Below are 16,312 nucleotides of genomic sequence, written 5' to 3' on the forward strand. Positions count from 1 at the left end.
GCAAGGTCAAGATATCCCTACCTCAACCAGATCACAATATAAACAATACACTGGGGCCAAATGTTTGTCATCGATGATCTCAAATAATCTCGTCGATGTTAATTTCAGATGTAGTCATACAGTGAGTGTCCCCAGAACATGAAATCAATAGGTAGTGAAATCACGATTACTTAAAAATCATACGACTTGTTAGTTGTGAAACGAATTTGCCAAACTTTTTAACAGGCATTTTCTAACAGGCATGTGTTCATTCAACAGTATTTAGATTGAACCGCAGGTCTTTTAAACAATTTTCCCAGAAACTATGCCCATATTTACTACAAACATACCAAGAACCAACTTCCGCCCATCTTCGAAAAAAAAAACAAACAAACTGTGAACCAGGCAGAGCATGCATATGACAAACCAACAAACTAAACATGCCACTCATGTCCCACTCGGAAGTAGAGCATAGGAATATGAGTATTTCCTACTGAGGGTCAGGCAGGAGTAAAAAACAGGCAACCTTTATCCATACTCCAAGGATTAGATATGCAGTCTGCATGAAGACCCTGGGCCAGTGTAATGATAGAATTTTATAACAATAGTTAACAATATGCTTTAATGCAAATATTCCTGATTCGTTTACCATAACTTAACAGGTTTATACAAGGAACCAGAATATGCAAAGTGAAAGCAAACTATTTCCAGTAATTTTATGATTTCTTTGTTTCAATGTAAAGACTAATCATCAGCTGGAGGTGGATCATCATTGGTTTTCTTCTTGGCCCTGCGTTCGTTATATCTTGCCCAAGCCCACTTTAAAACAAAGAAACCTCCAATTGCATACACCTGATTGCAGAGGCAAAACACTTTCAAACATTGCAGTAAAATCACAAAACATTAAATTGATTCCTCTTAATGTTTTATGCCTATTTTTCTACACTGATGCAACAAGCACATGGAAATTAAATAGCAAATAGTCTGCAAGATACATCAAATTCAAAGAGGCATAAGCTATATATAGTGACAAAACCAAATAATGAACGAGGCCCTGAAAATATAAGATCATATGTCCCTGACCCTGAAGCATTAACCTATCAATCTTTCAATCCATACAACCCAGGCGCACAGGCCACTTTCGTGAATGACAAGTAAACATACAGACAGAAATTGTGCAAAGCATTACCATAATTCCCCAGCAGGTGAAAATTCTAACATACAGTATCATGGAGAATACATAGAGGTCAGAACATTTTAGTGAACAGCGCTATTTCAATTTCAAAAACTAAAGCATAAACAATTTATATGTTTCAATTATCAAAACAAAAAGATACAAAAAGCAATTTCTTCACAAAGAAGTCTAGTAGTTGTTAACATTCATGGCATCTGATTTTCACAAATTAAATAGCAAAGCATAACTATCTGGACAGACATAAATAAGATTCGTGAGATATCTCTGCAGTACAAACTACTACTGAACTGTCCCTTTGGTCATTTTCTTTATTTATATTCACCTCTTGATATATGATTCCATTACAATCAAAGATAATATCGGTGACGCAAGGCCATTGGTTTACATTCTTGAACAAGATTGCTGTGACTTAAAATCTCATCAAATATCAAAACTCACAGTAAAACTGAAATCTGTATTTGAACCTTTATGAGTAAGCCAACATCCTACTCAAGTAAAAACTACCGTTGAAGTCGCAACTGACACATCTGTTTTAACAACTATATATTTATTTCAACAGCTATATTATATAGATATATTAGACCATCTCCAACCCATGACACCATTTTGGTGTAAAAATTACACCATTCACATTGCACTATAAATTACACCAAAAAGAATCTTTTGTCTATAACTATATATATTCCTTCAACACTTTTCAAAAGTTTTTGTTTTGTTGTGATATAGTAGGATATAAATGGGAAATAGATGGAACAAATTTGTTTTGTTTAACAAACATAAGGATATTTTTGGTATTTCGAAAAACTATAGAATGGTGTAAAAATTACACCAAATGAGCATTTGACACCGAATTTGTGTCACACTATTCATTTGGTACATTATTACGCCATTTTGGAGTTGGGTTGGAGTATTTTTACACCAAAAGTTACACCATTTTAGAGTTTTGGTGTTGGATTGGGGATGCTCTTACAAGGTCAATAATGTTCCGGTACAGGAGTAAGTGTCCCATAAAAGCTTAGTTAGCGATAATCAAGATGCACTCGGTTTTATAAGAAACAAAATCTCTACAGAAAGGAGTAGTCAGTAATAGCAAAATCTCTATAGAAGTATATTTATGTACAGATAGGTGAAAACGGATTAGTAATGTGTTTAGTAAAACGGAAGTAGCCAAGAAATTAAAAATATTTACACAAGTTGATGGAAAGATAGGTGAGAACTTTAAGATGTATGACAAGTGAGATTGTATTGTTAGACTTTAATATTCACGAAGAAGTATAATCATTAACATATACTTTTTTATCTTTCTTTCTTAAGATTTCAGATAATGATTATATATTTTCAGGGTATATTGTATAGAAGGGCCGTGACTTTGGTCATTAGCGTGACATTAGTATAGGTGTGCTTTCGGTGGTAGATAGTAGTCAACTGAAAAGTATTATATACCACAACACTATGAGAAAGTGGAAAAGCGCCTCTGAATTATGAAGTGGTGCTAAAGAAGATGGAAGAAGAGATTTGAACAAGGATTAAAGCTACAATGGTGGACAATGATGACAAGGACTTCAAGATTTGATTAGTTTATAAAACTGCTGATCAAATTGTTGTGTTTTAGGCTAGTACAATGAATCACAAATATCTAATTAGCCTGGTATTATTGTCTACCTGTAGATTCTGTGATGCCAAGTAAGCAAGCAAATATATCAAAAAAAAACAATAAACAACCATGCTTTTCAATCAAGAATTGCTCTTATTATATATTCTCACTTTCCTCATCTCCGTATCACATGGGTATATTTGGAAAAGAAGGTTCAATCCATTATAAAGTGCACAAAAGCCTAAAGACCAAACTTAGAGACACTGAGGGACTGGGACCAACATCTCCTAACACCAAAGAAAGAAAATTGGTCCATTTCCATCATATACAATTTCTAGATAATACATCTCCTTGAACTAAAACACAAACAAAACTATACCAAGAAAAGCTTAATCACATAGCTAATTTCCAACTAATCCAAAACTACAACAATCAATATTAACATAAAAAAATATGTGTAGGGAGAGAGAGAGAGAGAGAGAGGGAGGGAGGGGAGAGAGAGAGAATTTTACCTGCCAAAGAACAACAGGGTTGGTGTTCTTCTCAAGATCCTCAGCTTCAAGCTTCAAAGGAGCAGCAGTCTGCTTACTAGGATACGCAACCACAACCGGCGCCTTGGACTTGGGATTTTCAGGCTTAGCCTCGGGATTAGGAGCAGCTGATTTGGGCTGAGGGAAGTTGAAAAACTTGGTAAAATTGGTCAATAGAGATACAAAGGGGTTAGGATTCGTGGGCGTTTCTTGGTTCTCTTTGTTATTGACGATGATGGCATTGCTATCTCCCATGATTGTGTTTCTAGACAACAACAAGATGTGCTTCAGAGTGTTTGTGTGTATAAAACTCTAGACTGTGTCATGTGTCTATGTATATGTGCAATTTTTATTTGTATATAATATTTGGTTGGTTTTTGTTTTATATAACAATACAATAATTAGGTTTTGGATGTATACCATTTTGATGAGAATTAGGATGATTTATTTTTTATTAGAAAATTAGCATTATGAGATGATTGTTTTTGATGTAAGTCATATAAAATTATAAATTGTGTTTGCTGTAGTAAAATAATGTAAAAAAAAATTAAACGCTCAACAAATTTTGTTTATAATTATCATGAGTTTTGACCAGGGTCCGAGGATTAGTATTTACTATTTAGTATAAAAAAATAATAAAAATATTTATATTATGCAAAATTATTTTTCTTTAATAATCAAAATTCCATAACTTATTTGTAATTAGTGTTATAAAATTCTCAATTACTTTATTCATCAATTTATCACTTATATCTTCATTTGTCAAAAAATTCTAAAAATCCTCTATTGATAAATCAACGATCTGATTTCTAACGATTATGACTACATGCTCATAAGTCATAAATAAGAATTCAATAATAATAATAATATAAATTTATTATATCAATTAGATCTCATGACTAGTCATGAGAAGTAATAATATCTGACTTTAATAAATTTTATTTAGACAGAGAAAAGATGAGCGAGAAAGAGACGCTAGTAGAAGCAGCTCTCCGTGTGTTGAACACAGCAGACCCAGTTGAAAAGGCAAAGCTTGGTGACGAAGTTGCTACAAAATGGCTCGAGGGTCTCATCATTCATACTTATAATCCACATTCACAAGATTTAACTATCCCAGATCGTCCCGCGAGGCCGGACAAAGTGCGTTTTAGTTGTACACACTACCTGTTTGATGTTATGTCTCACTGAAATTCAAACTTACATTTGGTTGTTTTAAATATTTTAGGTGAAGCTAGTAGCTTCTGGACTTGTACCTAAGCTTGGGAAAGCTGGTAACTTGAAGAGTAGACAGGCTATTGTGCATAGTCTTGTTCATACTGAAAGCTGGGCTATTGATTTGTCTTGGGTACTCTTTTAATCCCACTCACACAGTCACGCACGCTGATTTATCTAGTTGGTGATTTTGAAATAAATATATATGAGAAGGGAATTGAGAGTTGTATGTTAGAAGTAGCTACATTATGCGGTTGAGCTTATATATCTACTTGTCGATTTGTATTGATGTCAGGGTCTTGATTTTTTATTTTTGTTATATGGTTGGTAGTTTGGATGTGTAAAAACTGTAATTTTCTTTGTCATTGGTGGATAATGTTGATGTGTGGTTTATTTTAGGATATAATTGCTCGCTTTGGTAAGCAAGAATCCATGCCAAGAGAATTCTTTACGGACTTTGTGAAGGTGGCACAGGACGAAGGTCGGCACTTCACTCTTCTTGCTGCGCGTCTTGAAGAACTAGGTTCTTTCTATGGAGCAATGCCAGCACATGATGGACTCTGGGACTCTGCAATGGCTACTTCTAAAGACTTGCTGGCGCGTCTTGCCATTGAGCATTGTGTTCATGAGGTGAAATCAGTCATATATAATTATTTTAGTATAGAATAACCTCTCCATGAATTGACTGGACTTATGCTTAGGTTTCAGATAAAAAGTGTAATTTTCACGAGTTTCATGTCTGGCCTATGTTGGTAACAAACAAGTAGAACTACACTATCATCAGATCATGTTTTGACAAGAACAACTTATCCTTGGGCTCCTGTATCTAATATCTTCTGTAAATGTAGGAATTTAGCTAACTCACTTATAGAGTTATTGTGCAGGCTAGAGGTCTAGATGTGCTACCAACAACTATCTCTCGTTTCCGTAAAGGAGGTGATGACCAGACTGCTGATTTACTAGAGAAGGTGGTTTACCCTGAAGAGATCTCGCATTGTGCTGCCGGCGTGAAATGGTTCAAGTATATCTGCATGAGGTCAACTATTTTAGATTCTGTTGGTGACTTAACAGTCTCTGCAGAAAGTGGCGTGCAAGAGACTGATAATAATATTGAAGAAAATGAAGTGATTAAGAAATTCCACGAGACTGTGAGGACATATTTTAGAGGGCCGCTGAAGCCGCCTTTTAACGAGGCAGCAAGGAAAGCTGCAGGTTTTGGCCCTCATTGGTATGAGCCCCTTGCCGTTAAGGATGTTAGTATAGAATAACAAATTGCACGATGTTCTTATGATTACTGGTCTCTAGTTGGTGAGCTTTTATAGAAGTTTCTCTTAATTTCATACTGCAATTAGTCTCTATAAATCTTTATCTAGAAGCTCCAGTTACACCTAAATTTCCAGTCATCATGTCAAATATATGTAGATAAAAAATAATCGTATTTACTGAATTTCCGGTCGTTAGGCCAAATATATATAGGTATAAAATTCAGATAAGCAGATAATAATATTAATGAAAAATGGTCTATCACGTGAATTTTAAAATTTTATTTGCAGCTCCTTGTAAATATGTTAATGATGCAAAATTTAGAACAAAACCCCTAGTAAAAATGGATGACACGTAAATTATGTTTTCTTAAACACATGAACTATATTTTTTTATATTAAAATCAGTTTTTGCAAAAGCAAGTCCTATCAAATTAAACAAGTGTGTTAAAAAAAATGGCCAATACTCATTATTCTTAAAATATCTGATTATATTTTAAAAAAATTCATCAATTTATCGACTGATTAAAAATTTTCGAGTTTATAAATCTGGAGTCGGTAGTCCGGTACATCAATAGATGATGCTCTCTCTGATCTCGACAATTATGCCAGAGTCCCTTGGTGAATTCACCTACCATTGCTACCAAATTAGGTCTGATGCTATATTTTGTTTCCCAAATATGATGCTATTTTTACTGGGACATTTCCTGAACCTTACAACCAAAGAATACAAAGAAAACAAATTCATAGGCCAAAGCCTAATTTTACATAAATAAAACAATCTTCACAACACAAGAATTTATCCCCTAAACAAAAACTCACAACAGTTACGGTGAATATCGAATCTTACAGAGATGATGCCACACTTGTATTTGCAAGTTTAGCATACAACACATGCTACATACATTTTAACTAATCTGTTGGAAGCCTTTTCTTGTTACTTGTCCCAACCATCGATCCGTCGGTTGAAATGCGATTTCCGGTTTCTTAAACTCCCATACATTGCCTCAAATTTCTCAAGGCAATTGCTTCTCACCTTGTAATGAGCCTGTGTGTCTTTGCTGATGGCAACACTGGAAAGTTTTGATGTATCAAGAGTCATAGCCGGCCTAACATACTCCACAGTATCGAAAGCACTTGCATTTGCATACAAGTAATTCAGCAGCACGTCTTCGCAATTCAAGTACTTGTCTACAATCTCCCTCCCAGCCTTGGCTTTTTCACTCCAATACATGTTAAATGCCAACTCAGTGTCAATGAAAGCTGCACCTGTAAGAATCATGTTGTAACCTTTGTGACTTCTGGCATGTTTTTCACCTTGATACTTAAAATCCTTACCATCAACAAGTCGGGGGTAGAACCCCACGATACGGTCGGGGTGTTCACGCCAAACCTGGAAGCCTCGTTCCAAATCGTTACATTTCATAAGTATATCATCATCAAGTTCAAGAACTGCTCGCGTTTTTATCAGCGGGTCCATTTTAAACCGATTGTTTAATGAGTTGTTTGCCTCGATTCTAATCCTTACTGGTACGGCTGAGTTGAAATCAGAAAGATCAGGAGGAGTCCCTTTGTTCCAAACTACCACAATCTCACGAACAGAGGAACATCTAGAGTAATGCCAGATGTAAAGTTTTAAGTTCCACAACCGAGCTTCATAGGTCATCGTTAATAATGTGAACTGAGAATAGTGGCCATTTACAGGATAAGGCTCTTGTGCACCATTTCCTCCAAATATATACTGAACCCCGGTGCACATTAGTGTAATTGCTAACACAGATATGAGAGCAAGAACAACTTTTCTGAGTAAGGTGTTTGGTTTCATCTTTCCATGGAGATACAAGCTTAATCTGTTAAAGCGGCAGTATAGTTGCCTCAGCTTAAAGGAATGCAAGGTTGACTTGACCCGAGGGAAGGCATCATTTCTCTTTTCCAAATTTTGAGGACACCAGCTTATGGGTATTTTGCACTTCAAAGCACCAATAAGTGTCCCAATTAGCGTGACAAGTGCAATAACAGCCAGAACTGATGTCAATCCAAGAAGAAAACGATACGTTGAATCTCCTGACGGAACTCGGTCTCCATCCATTATGCCAACCCATTCTCCAGAACTTAACTGCTGGACATCAAGGTGATGGTGACGGGCACCATTCCAAGCATTTCTGCCTTTACTTTGCTCTTCAAAACCTAGGGGGACTTCTACTTCTATAAAGTCAGTGGGCGTGAGTTTATCTATTCTGAACAGACGTAGCCGTTTCCCATATGTCCCACCACTGTCTTGACCAACGCGGTACAGACTTCCATTGTATATGAAAGGTCTTCCTCCATTCCGAGCCCCCATGAGAAATTTGGTGTCATAGGAAGGGTTCTTTCTATGTTGTTTCCAGGGACCAAGAGGTGAACTACTATACCAGATTTCAAGTCGTCCATTATGTTTTGAGCCAATTCCTCCAATGGCAGAACCAAGAATCCAATACTTCCCATCATGCACAAAGAGGACAGAATCAACAAGGGGTCTTCTCAACATAACCTTCTCCAGTGTCCATTCAAGAGGAAAATGTTCTGCACGATAAAGACAAAGCTCTCCGTTTTTACTGCTCTCAGGCATCATGTAGATCTGCAAGGCCCAACATAATAAAGGAAATTCACATACAGAACTGACACAAAAAAGGTAGTCTACAATATGTTAGGAGTTGTGAAGCCTACGTTGTAATATTTTGAAACTCTTATTTAAGTAGGCTACCACTAGAAATGACTTTGATCATCTGAAATATACTGCAATAATAATATGTCCATGGCTACTTCACAATATACTGGATTCTCCTATGTATCATCCAAGACAATAAATTTACTGAACAATAACAATGACAGAAAAACTCTGAGCTGGGATCCAGTTTTATAATAACGAGCAGTTAAATATTTAGCACACTGACAAAATACATTAGATTATCAATTAATGTTTGGGATGCGGCATTCTTACTTGACCGTTGTAGTTGAATACATACGGATAAGAGAGGTGCCAGTCCTCATCTAATGCAATGCCCAATTGTTGCCATGTTGCTCCCTTGTCCGTACTTCTCGCTACAGCTATATCTCCTTGCATTGTGATCGAATTCTTAGTTTCGAAAAACAGAAACAGGGTGTTTTCCTGAAATAAACGCAATTTCAATCGTATCTTTTGTTCCTTACTTGGCATATAGGTATGTTGGAAAGAATACATTATACATGTACAGAATATTAAAAATGTAACTACTGTCCTTTCTTTATGCCAAACAAGGGCATAAATGTTTTCTAACACTAACAAATTCATTCTCTCTCTCCTTTTCTGAAGAGGAAATACTCGCGCAGTTATAATTTTCCTTCCCGCCTAAAAAGTTAATAATTTCATTGCCAGATCATTAAAACACAATTAGGATTGCTACCATACAAAGCAAAAGCTCTCCAAAGGATTTAATTTGCATAAGCATTATTTAGAACTTAGCTTGAAAAGACCACCACAAAGCAAAGGTTGCCCGGCAGATTTACTGAAAACAAATCATAGTAATAAAAAACGAGAATTCCGGGGATCAATTGTCTGACATTGACAGCAGAGACAGAAATATAGCATCGTCATATTTATCTAAAGAGAATACCATAATATGCATCGTACACGAAGCACAAACTGAGAAGGGTCATTATTACCTGAACATAGAGAAAAGGGTCGGCAACAAAATTACTCGGAAAACCAGCATTCGAGACAGAAGCACAGGTAACAACTGGGTTAGCCACTGGCCACGCTGAACTCTCATTGTTCCACACATTCATCTGCAACCACATTCCCAGTTCACTTGTATTGATATAAGTCTCTAAACACTACATCACAATTATACCGGCCTTGTCCTTGATGCTCAACCCCGGTTTCTTTAAATAAGCAACAAAGACAGAATCCTAGCCAACTCCCGAACTAAGATATACAATTAATACAATTGCGCATTTATTCAACAAATAGTTTATTAGGATCGAAGAAATTAAAAGAACTCCCAAATCAAATCTTCAATAGACCACTGATCAGAACATACACAAATTCACAATAAAAAAATATCAAAAAATCTATATACAATTAGGAAACTGCTCGCGGGCCACAGTAGGACAGAGACTAATTATAAGTTGATCATTTTAAACCGATGAACAGTTAGAGAAAGGGTTACAACTAGGACATATCTTGCTTTCCGGTGCAGAAAATATAGCAGACTTGTGCTAAAAAACGTAGCAGTTTGCTAGAAAACGTTGCAAAAATATTCACCTATATCTACAAATCATAGTGTAATGAACCCCTATTTCTTACACCACCTTCCGCTACATAATGTAACACAAGGTAAGTGCTTCCACCAGAAAATTAGCTTTAACATAAGTTACACCTCTCTAATCTCAGACATTCACCCTACTCATAAATGGTGTAAAATCGGGTTGGAACTTGGAAGGAATTAGGCTAATAAGCTCCTATGGCCTATCCGACAATAGTTGTACAACCAGCCCCAAGTATCAGAATCAGCATCAAACCTACATACCTTAATAAAACATAAACAACCATATGCATGCAAAAGAACTCATCCCAACACCAAAAATCAAAAAACCAAACATCTTTCGAAATCGAAACCACTTCAAAATTCCATATCAACCAAGATCAAGAAGCAGGAAAAAAAATTCTGATGTTTATAAAGAAAACACACAAATCATGACCAATATGAGTAAAGATTAAAGGGGACTTACAGATTCAATGGGCTTAAGATGAAAAGGAGAATCACCATAAAAAACACCAATCGACCAAGAACCCTCACTGTCCACTTGACAGCCATTAGATGATAAACCCTTGTGCACATCAGGACTCAAACTCAACCATGCATAAACACTACTCACTGTAACCAGCACAATTCCCCAGGCAACCAAAAATCTAAAACTTGAAGACTTCACCATATAATATTTACACAATTGCCACCAACCCCACCTCCTCATTTTTCTCCGGCCACCGGAAAATCAAGATTCTTTAATTTAATTTTTTTCACTCGAATTAAAGACAAGGCATAAAAGAACCCCCGAAAAAATCGCGTTACTATATACGAGTCTCTGGCGCTATATTGGGTGAAATTGTATTAGTAGTAAATATTGGATTTTTGGGACTTAAGCCTTGAATTACACAGACTACCCCAACTAGAATATGATGTGTCTGTATATTTAATATATTTGTGTGTAGGGAAATCTCGAATAAATTGTTTTGAGTTTATCTCAATGCTAAAAATTGAACACAAAGGTGGCAGAATGGGTGTTAAGATTGTGATGACAGCTCAGCAGAACTATGTTATGTTTTGTACATGTATATATGCGTGTAAATGCAAGTACATATGTTTATCATGTTTTGATTTGTGTCTTGGCCGCCGTGTGTTCGACTCTTCTAGACTGTGAAAATTCTTGAGGTGCATGTATTCAATTTGTGGAATTCTTTTTATTTGTTTATTTTTATTCAAAGGAACCGTGAAATGTGAATATTGGGTAGGTCATGGGGCCTTGTACAATAATACTTTATATTAAATAGTCATTTTATAATAATAAAAATCATCATATTAATTATTTACAAACAGAGTCGTAGGAAATGAAAATCGAAATTAATCAGTGGAGCTACCGTTTAATGATTAATCATATAATTGAAAATTAATGTCTTTAAGCAGATATCTTAAAATTATACTCCATCCGTCTTAACGTTCACTGTTTGCGTACATTTTGAGACTCATATAAAGTATAATTTTATAGTTCTATAATATTTTTATATTCATTTTCTTGATGAAAATTTAAAAATCAAACTTTTATTCAGAATAAAAAAATTAAAAAATATTAGGGAATTATATTTTAAAAAAATCCTAAAAAGTGTGTTAAAAAGTAACGTTAATCCAACGGGACGAAAGGAGTACTATATAATATCAAATCTATCATCTTATTTCTTGAAAAAAAATATGTTATAGTCTGTCAGTTTAAAATATTATATCAGTATAATAGCTTGTAACATTAATGAGATTATTAGTTTTCAAGTCACCGATTTCAGAGATATTATTAAGTTTTTATATGATATGATCTCAACAAAGATAACGTTAAATTAGAGAAAATATTGTTAAAATAAGGGTCACCAACTCATGATGACTCCCTAGTAGCCAGTATACGTGTCCGGCTGCGCCACTGTCGCGAAATCTCATGGGGTTTTCTTCTTTTTTACATGACAAGTGCACACTCGTCACACAGGTCACAGGCACTATACAAGTCTTTTTACCTATCCAATAATTTCCGACTAAAGAATTATAATCAATTTCAAGATTTCATGTAACGACATTCAAAGTTCAAAGTAAAAAAAAAAGAAAGAAAACTTATCTCATATTAAAATAATTGCGTAACACTTTAAAATATATTGCAAAATCTAACATAGTGCAAGCACGGATCTAGGGTGATATTTTCCGGGTATACCAAATAATTTTTTAAAAAAATATTTGTATATTTTAAAATTTTCTATAATCTTCTAAAATTTAGGACGGCCAAAAAATGTCAGAGAAATATATCAAATTTTCTGTAACATCAAACAATTTTTTGAAAAGTAATTGTATACTTTCAAATTTTATGATTTTTTTTTTCATTTTCTAAAATTTAAAATAGTCAGAAAATGTCAACAAAAAAAAAGTAGGAGAGCATCTGTCTCATGCCTCTCACCGGATCCCCGTATTTACTTAAAAGCTTACTGCATTCGAAAGCGATTTCCGATAAACAAATGCTATATATAGATGTTTGCAATAAGCAACACAAATAATGTTTGCTCCAAAATCATAGAATCCTAAAATGTAAATGTAAATGTAAATTTAAGCTATCCATCATCTGTGTGTAGTTTAGAAGTATTACAGATGACTTGCAGTTGCAGACTTGCACTTCCATATGCTCCGCCACATTTTTTTTCTCCCTCCACTCATTTTACAGCTGCACTTCTAACTTAGAAAAACAGAACATTACCTCGAATTTCATTTTTGTAGTTCATGGTTCTCTTTTCTGTCATCCTGTCTTGTTATGGAAGCAATGATAAAGCCGACACCACGCATGATATAGCGACACAAGTTCCCCCAAGAATGAACATCAGTACATAGAATAGCCTAAATCTGGGCTTTGATACAGACATCTAGTTGTGTAGGTAATCTCGCAGTACAAACAAATGTTACTATGACTCCGCAGTTTCTCTGTTGAAGAAGGCGACTACTGAAAACTTAAATATGCCGCAATCATGCTTACTAAAGGAACAGATAAGTTGTCATCCACTATCCCAGTAGTAGGCAAGGACTCAACTGCAGTTGCCAACAATGAAATAAAAGCAACTCTTTCGATAGTCCAGATCCAATCCAACTGGAAGTAACCTCGGGCAGAAAAGTAGTACAGCATCCTGCATTTCAACCAAAGAGATGCATTTATTACAAGTAATGAAACGAACAATGGTTCAACACAAGTGACAAATCTACCCTTCAGACAAGGAATGAATTGACTATTTCATAAACCTGAACTTTTACTATACACCCGAGTAGGATATCAAATGGATACTCATTTTGGGAAGACAAGCATTTAATAAAATAAAAAATGGGAAACTCACCCAATAGACATCAAGAAACCAAAAACAAACATGGATATGCTACCAGCCCAACTCTTTTGCTGATTGTAAGGAATTTTCAAGTTCCCAAATCTTCTACCCATGATATCAGCAATACCTATAAAATTACCATGTTAGAATGAATTCAAAAGTACGATAAAGCTATTAATGTTGGATTGATGATAATATATTTACCATCCCCACCACACATCATTGCCAGTGAAATCACTCCAACAGGTGATTCACGCCAGAAAACAACAGCACAAATAATCAAAATCAAGACATAACATAGAGGGCCTTTCAACAATTCCCTACAAAGAGAAATCAGTAAATAATTTAACTGATGCCTTAAAATAGCTTAAGAAAGTTGCTGGAAAAAAGATAAAGTTACGAATTTACTCTGGCTTTCCTTCTCGAGTAACAGATTTTATAAGTCCTTCATCCTTAGCATATGAGAGGCCGTTAACCACAAGCCTTGACAGATTTACAAGAGGAACTATAGAAGCAAAATATCGTGCTTCTGTTGAGGTGCTAATCTAGGATATAAAGGATCAGTCAAAGTAATTAAAAAAACTCAAATAAATCAAGCTAAAGTATGAGGCTGATCGGATACCTGAAAATTGGCCACGAGGCCATGAAAAGAAAGCCAGAGAGTATATGTACCAATTTTCTGCTGAATTTCTGACAAAGAGTTGTAGATAAAAAATAATCATACTCCAATTCACAAACTCTTTTATATACATATGGAAAAAAAAAAAAGAAGAAGAAAAACAATGTTGTACCACTAAATCAAGGTAAATAACGTAGGAGCTTAAGAGATACTGCCGAGCTCTACCCCGCCCGCATTATGAGCCTTTCATTTAAAAAGTCTTATATGGCTGGCATAAGTTTGCCCACTAAACAGGTTAAGAGTAATTAATCTGATAAATTTTCCTATATCATTACATGTTAGCTCGGTAAAATATATGTCTACTGATCACTCACACACCAGAAACGGGTGAATATTACTTAAAAATATTTTCAACTCCAATCATATAACCACCTCTCTAATCTCCAAAGAAGATTTGAAGGGTTATACAAAAACCGTAAGCACTAAGCAGTTGTGAGGACATACTTCTCATTGAACAAGTTTTCAGATACAGTCTCCCAATTATACCAGTCCATATGAGACAAATATCAATTCTCTGCCCAAACTATATGGTTAACTGTTAATAGGAACTACAAAGAATCAAGATCTGCAATGAATACTATAGCGGCGAACATGTTTTTAATAATTTGAGCCATAAAAAGATAAAACAATTAATGATGTAACAGCAAAATTTAGCACATATATGAGGTCGCTGCAACAGCGCAATATCAGAAGAAGATTGTGCAACATAATCTCAGCACATACACAGTGTATGTTAAATGATCCTGTTACAAACTAATATAAGTACAATATTCTTTTCTAAATCTGAAATTATCGTTTTAAGTTTCACTATGCGCCTTTTTTGGCCACAGTTTCATCAGTGTCTTTTTATACTTTGGCAGATCCAAACAGTGACCTACTGTGCAAAAACCAGCCTCATTCGTTCTTTCATCTCTCCCCAATTTATGCGATATAGATTAAACATGTAGTAATACTCTATCAGCAATGAATTTATTAAGAAATGCTATTTGAAACAAAATAGTTGTACTATGCTCTTGATTTCCCACACCGAGATCTATTTTCTACAATCAAAAAGATAATCGCCAACCGAGATATATAAACATGCTCCTAAATAAAATTCGTTGCCCAAAAAACAAATCAAATACAATTACAACAACATTTAAGTGTGCCACACTCACCCACATTTGTGCATCCAAGTAATTAAAGTATCACATACACACATTATATCTTTTTTAAAAATCACTAGCTAATATTTCGAAACACGGAATAAAACAGAAAGAGAATATTAAGTTCACAGTAGAGATTGAAGCACGCATTCGGTATTGACCTGCTGAATAATATTGCGCTGAGTGAGAGTATCGAAAGTTGCGACAAGCGCATACGCTCCGGTCATCACAGCCACCGCCGCGCCGGCGTCATGCAGAACCGCCGCGCCGGCGTCGGGAACAGCCGCAACTCGGAAGCCGCAAGGCAGCGGCGTAATGCGGCGGAGATTCACGGCGGGAGATAGAAAAGGAGAAGAAAAGCGGCGGTTGAGAAGTGAGAAGCTGGCGTTTGAGTGCGGAGACGGCAGGGGTAATATGGTAATTATGGCCATCTGCTGCTTATCTGCTTTGTGTTATACGGATGCACAACAGGAGAGACTGTGTGGTCTATTTATCGTTAAAGATGACCGTCTGGAGTGAAACACGCAGGGTACGTACCTTAATATTCAAGGACAGCGGGGTAAGCCTATTAGTAGTACTACTACTTATTTTCAATCTTGTCTCGTTTATTTTGGAGTTCTAGTAGTGCTCATTTTCGATCTTGTCTCGGTTATTTTAGAGTAGTTTGATCACTTATTTTAGAGTAGTTGAATGAGTACAAAATTTTGTACGAAATAATATAATGACTAATATAAATAAATGTTTTAATTCATGCTATTAAATTATTAATGTATATATAAAAGACGGACTAGAATAATGTTATATCCACAAAATTAGATACAAAATTTTACACAAAATTACATGATAATTGAGAGATGTAGAGATGTAGATGTTTTAATTGGTGTTATTAATACATACAGAGGACGAATAGAATAGTGGTACATCCACAAATTTGGATACAATTTTTTTGCATAAAATAACATAATAATTGAATTGAGATGTTTTAATAATCAATGCTATTAATACATATACAGGGCGAGTAGTGGTACATCCACAAAAATAAATACAAAAATTTGCACAAAATGACATGATAATTGATATGTA

At 35.2% G+C, this 16,312-nt stretch overlaps 4 protein-coding genes across 4 annotated transcripts; 1 reads left to right on the forward strand and 3 right to left on the reverse strand.

The window, feature by feature from the left end:
* Positions 1 to 556: 556 nt before the first annotated feature.
* On the reverse strand, positions 557 to 3,650 carry LOC108220646 (uncharacterized). Its single transcript, XM_017394459.2, has 2 exons — positions 3,281 to 3,650; positions 557 to 831 (listed from the first exon to the last, which is right to left on the reverse strand). The coding sequence occupies exons 1-2, from the start codon at positions 3,551 to 3,553 to the stop codon at positions 724 to 726; spliced, it is 381 nt and encodes a 126-aa protein (XP_017249948.1). The 5' UTR covers positions 3,554 to 3,650; the 3' UTR covers positions 557 to 723.
* A 544-nt stretch (positions 3,651 to 4,194) lies between these two features.
* Positions 4,195 to 5,850, forward strand: LOC108220985 (uncharacterized). The gene is made up of 4 exons (XM_017394888.2): positions 4,195 to 4,438; positions 4,524 to 4,643; positions 4,910 to 5,140; positions 5,395 to 5,850. Exons 1-4 carry the CDS (start codon positions 4,256 to 4,258, stop codon positions 5,776 to 5,778), a joined length of 918 nt encoding a protein of 305 aa, XP_017250377.1. The 5' UTR covers positions 4,195 to 4,255; the 3' UTR covers positions 5,779 to 5,850.
* Positions 5,851 to 6,500: 650 nt separating this feature from the next.
* LOC108223694 (glucosamine inositolphosphorylceramide transferase 1) lies at positions 6,501 to 11,000 on the reverse strand. Its single transcript, XM_017398072.2, has 4 exons — positions 10,522 to 11,000; positions 9,454 to 9,576; positions 8,753 to 8,920; positions 6,501 to 8,389 (listed from the first exon to the last, which is right to left on the reverse strand). Exons 1-4 carry the CDS (start codon positions 10,762 to 10,764, stop codon positions 6,710 to 6,712), a joined length of 2,214 nt encoding a protein of 737 aa, XP_017253561.1. The 5' UTR covers positions 10,765 to 11,000; the 3' UTR covers positions 6,501 to 6,709.
* Positions 11,001 to 12,542: 1,542 nt separating this feature from the next.
* Positions 12,543 to 15,792, reverse strand: LOC108222993 (probable phytol kinase 1, chloroplastic). The gene is made up of 6 exons (XM_017397018.2): positions 15,391 to 15,792; positions 14,028 to 14,095; positions 13,814 to 13,945; positions 13,610 to 13,725; positions 13,418 to 13,532; positions 12,543 to 13,213 (listed from the first exon to the last, which is right to left on the reverse strand). The coding sequence occupies exons 1-6, from the start codon at positions 15,658 to 15,660 to the stop codon at positions 13,030 to 13,032; spliced, it is 885 nt and encodes a 294-aa protein (XP_017252507.1). The 5' UTR covers positions 15,661 to 15,792; the 3' UTR covers positions 12,543 to 13,029.
* Between the last annotated feature and the right edge of the window lie 520 nt (positions 15,793 to 16,312).

The sequence above is a fragment of the Daucus carota genome, chromosome 5 (assembly GCF_001625215.2).
Source record: "Daucus carota subsp. sativus chromosome 5, DH1 v3.0, whole genome shotgun sequence".
Taxonomy (NCBI): domain Eukaryota; kingdom Viridiplantae; phylum Streptophyta; class Magnoliopsida; order Apiales; family Apiaceae; genus Daucus; species Daucus carota.

What these genes read in the sequence shown, in the direction of transcription:
- LOC108220646 (XM_017394459.2), bottom strand. Translation starts at nt 3,553, where the DNA reads ATGGGAGATAGCAATGCCATCATCGTCAATAACAAAGAGAACCAAGAA. An exon ending in ACCCTGTTGTTCTTTGGCAG is followed by an intron (nt 832 to 3,280) that starts GTAAAATTCTCT and finishes CTCTGCAATCAG; the next exon opens with GTGTATGCAATTGGAGGTTT.
- LOC108220985 (XM_017394888.2), top strand. Translation starts at nt 4,256, where the DNA reads ATGAGCGAGAAAGAGACGCTAGTAGAAGCAGCTCTCCGTGTGTTGAAC. An exon ending in GTCCCGCGAGGCCGGACAAA is followed by an intron (nt 4,439 to 4,523) that starts GTGCGTTTTAGT and finishes TAAATATTTTAG; the next exon opens with GTGAAGCTAGTAGCTTCTGG. An exon ending in TTGAGCATTGTGTTCATGAG is followed by an intron (nt 5,141 to 5,394) that starts GTGAAATCAGTC and finishes GTTATTGTGCAG; the next exon opens with GCTAGAGGTCTAGATGTGCT.
- LOC108223694 (XM_017398072.2), bottom strand. Translation starts at nt 10,764, where the DNA reads ATGAGGAGGTGGGGTTGGTGGCAATTGTGTAAATATTATATGGTGAAG. An exon ending in ACCCTTTTCTCTATGTTCAG is followed by an intron (nt 8,921 to 9,453) that starts GTAATAATGACC and finishes CGTTTATTTCAG; the next exon opens with GAAAACACCCTGTTTCTGTT. An exon ending in TATTCAACTACAACGGTCAA is followed by an intron (nt 8,390 to 8,752) that starts GTAAGAATGCCG and finishes TGGGCCTTGCAG; the next exon opens with ATCTACATGATGCCTGAGAG.
- LOC108222993 (XM_017397018.2), bottom strand. Translation starts at nt 15,660, where the DNA reads ATGGCCATAATTACCATATTACCCCTGCCGTCTCCGCACTCAAACGCC. An exon ending in ACTCGAGAAGGAAAGCCAGA is followed by an intron (nt 13,726 to 13,813) that starts GTAAATTCGTAA and finishes TTCTCTTTGTAG; the next exon opens with GGAATTGTTGAAAGGCCCTC. An exon ending in AATGATGTGTGGTGGGGATG is followed by an intron (nt 13,533 to 13,609) that starts GTAAATATATTA and finishes GTAATTTTATAG; the next exon opens with GTATTGCTGATATCATGGGT.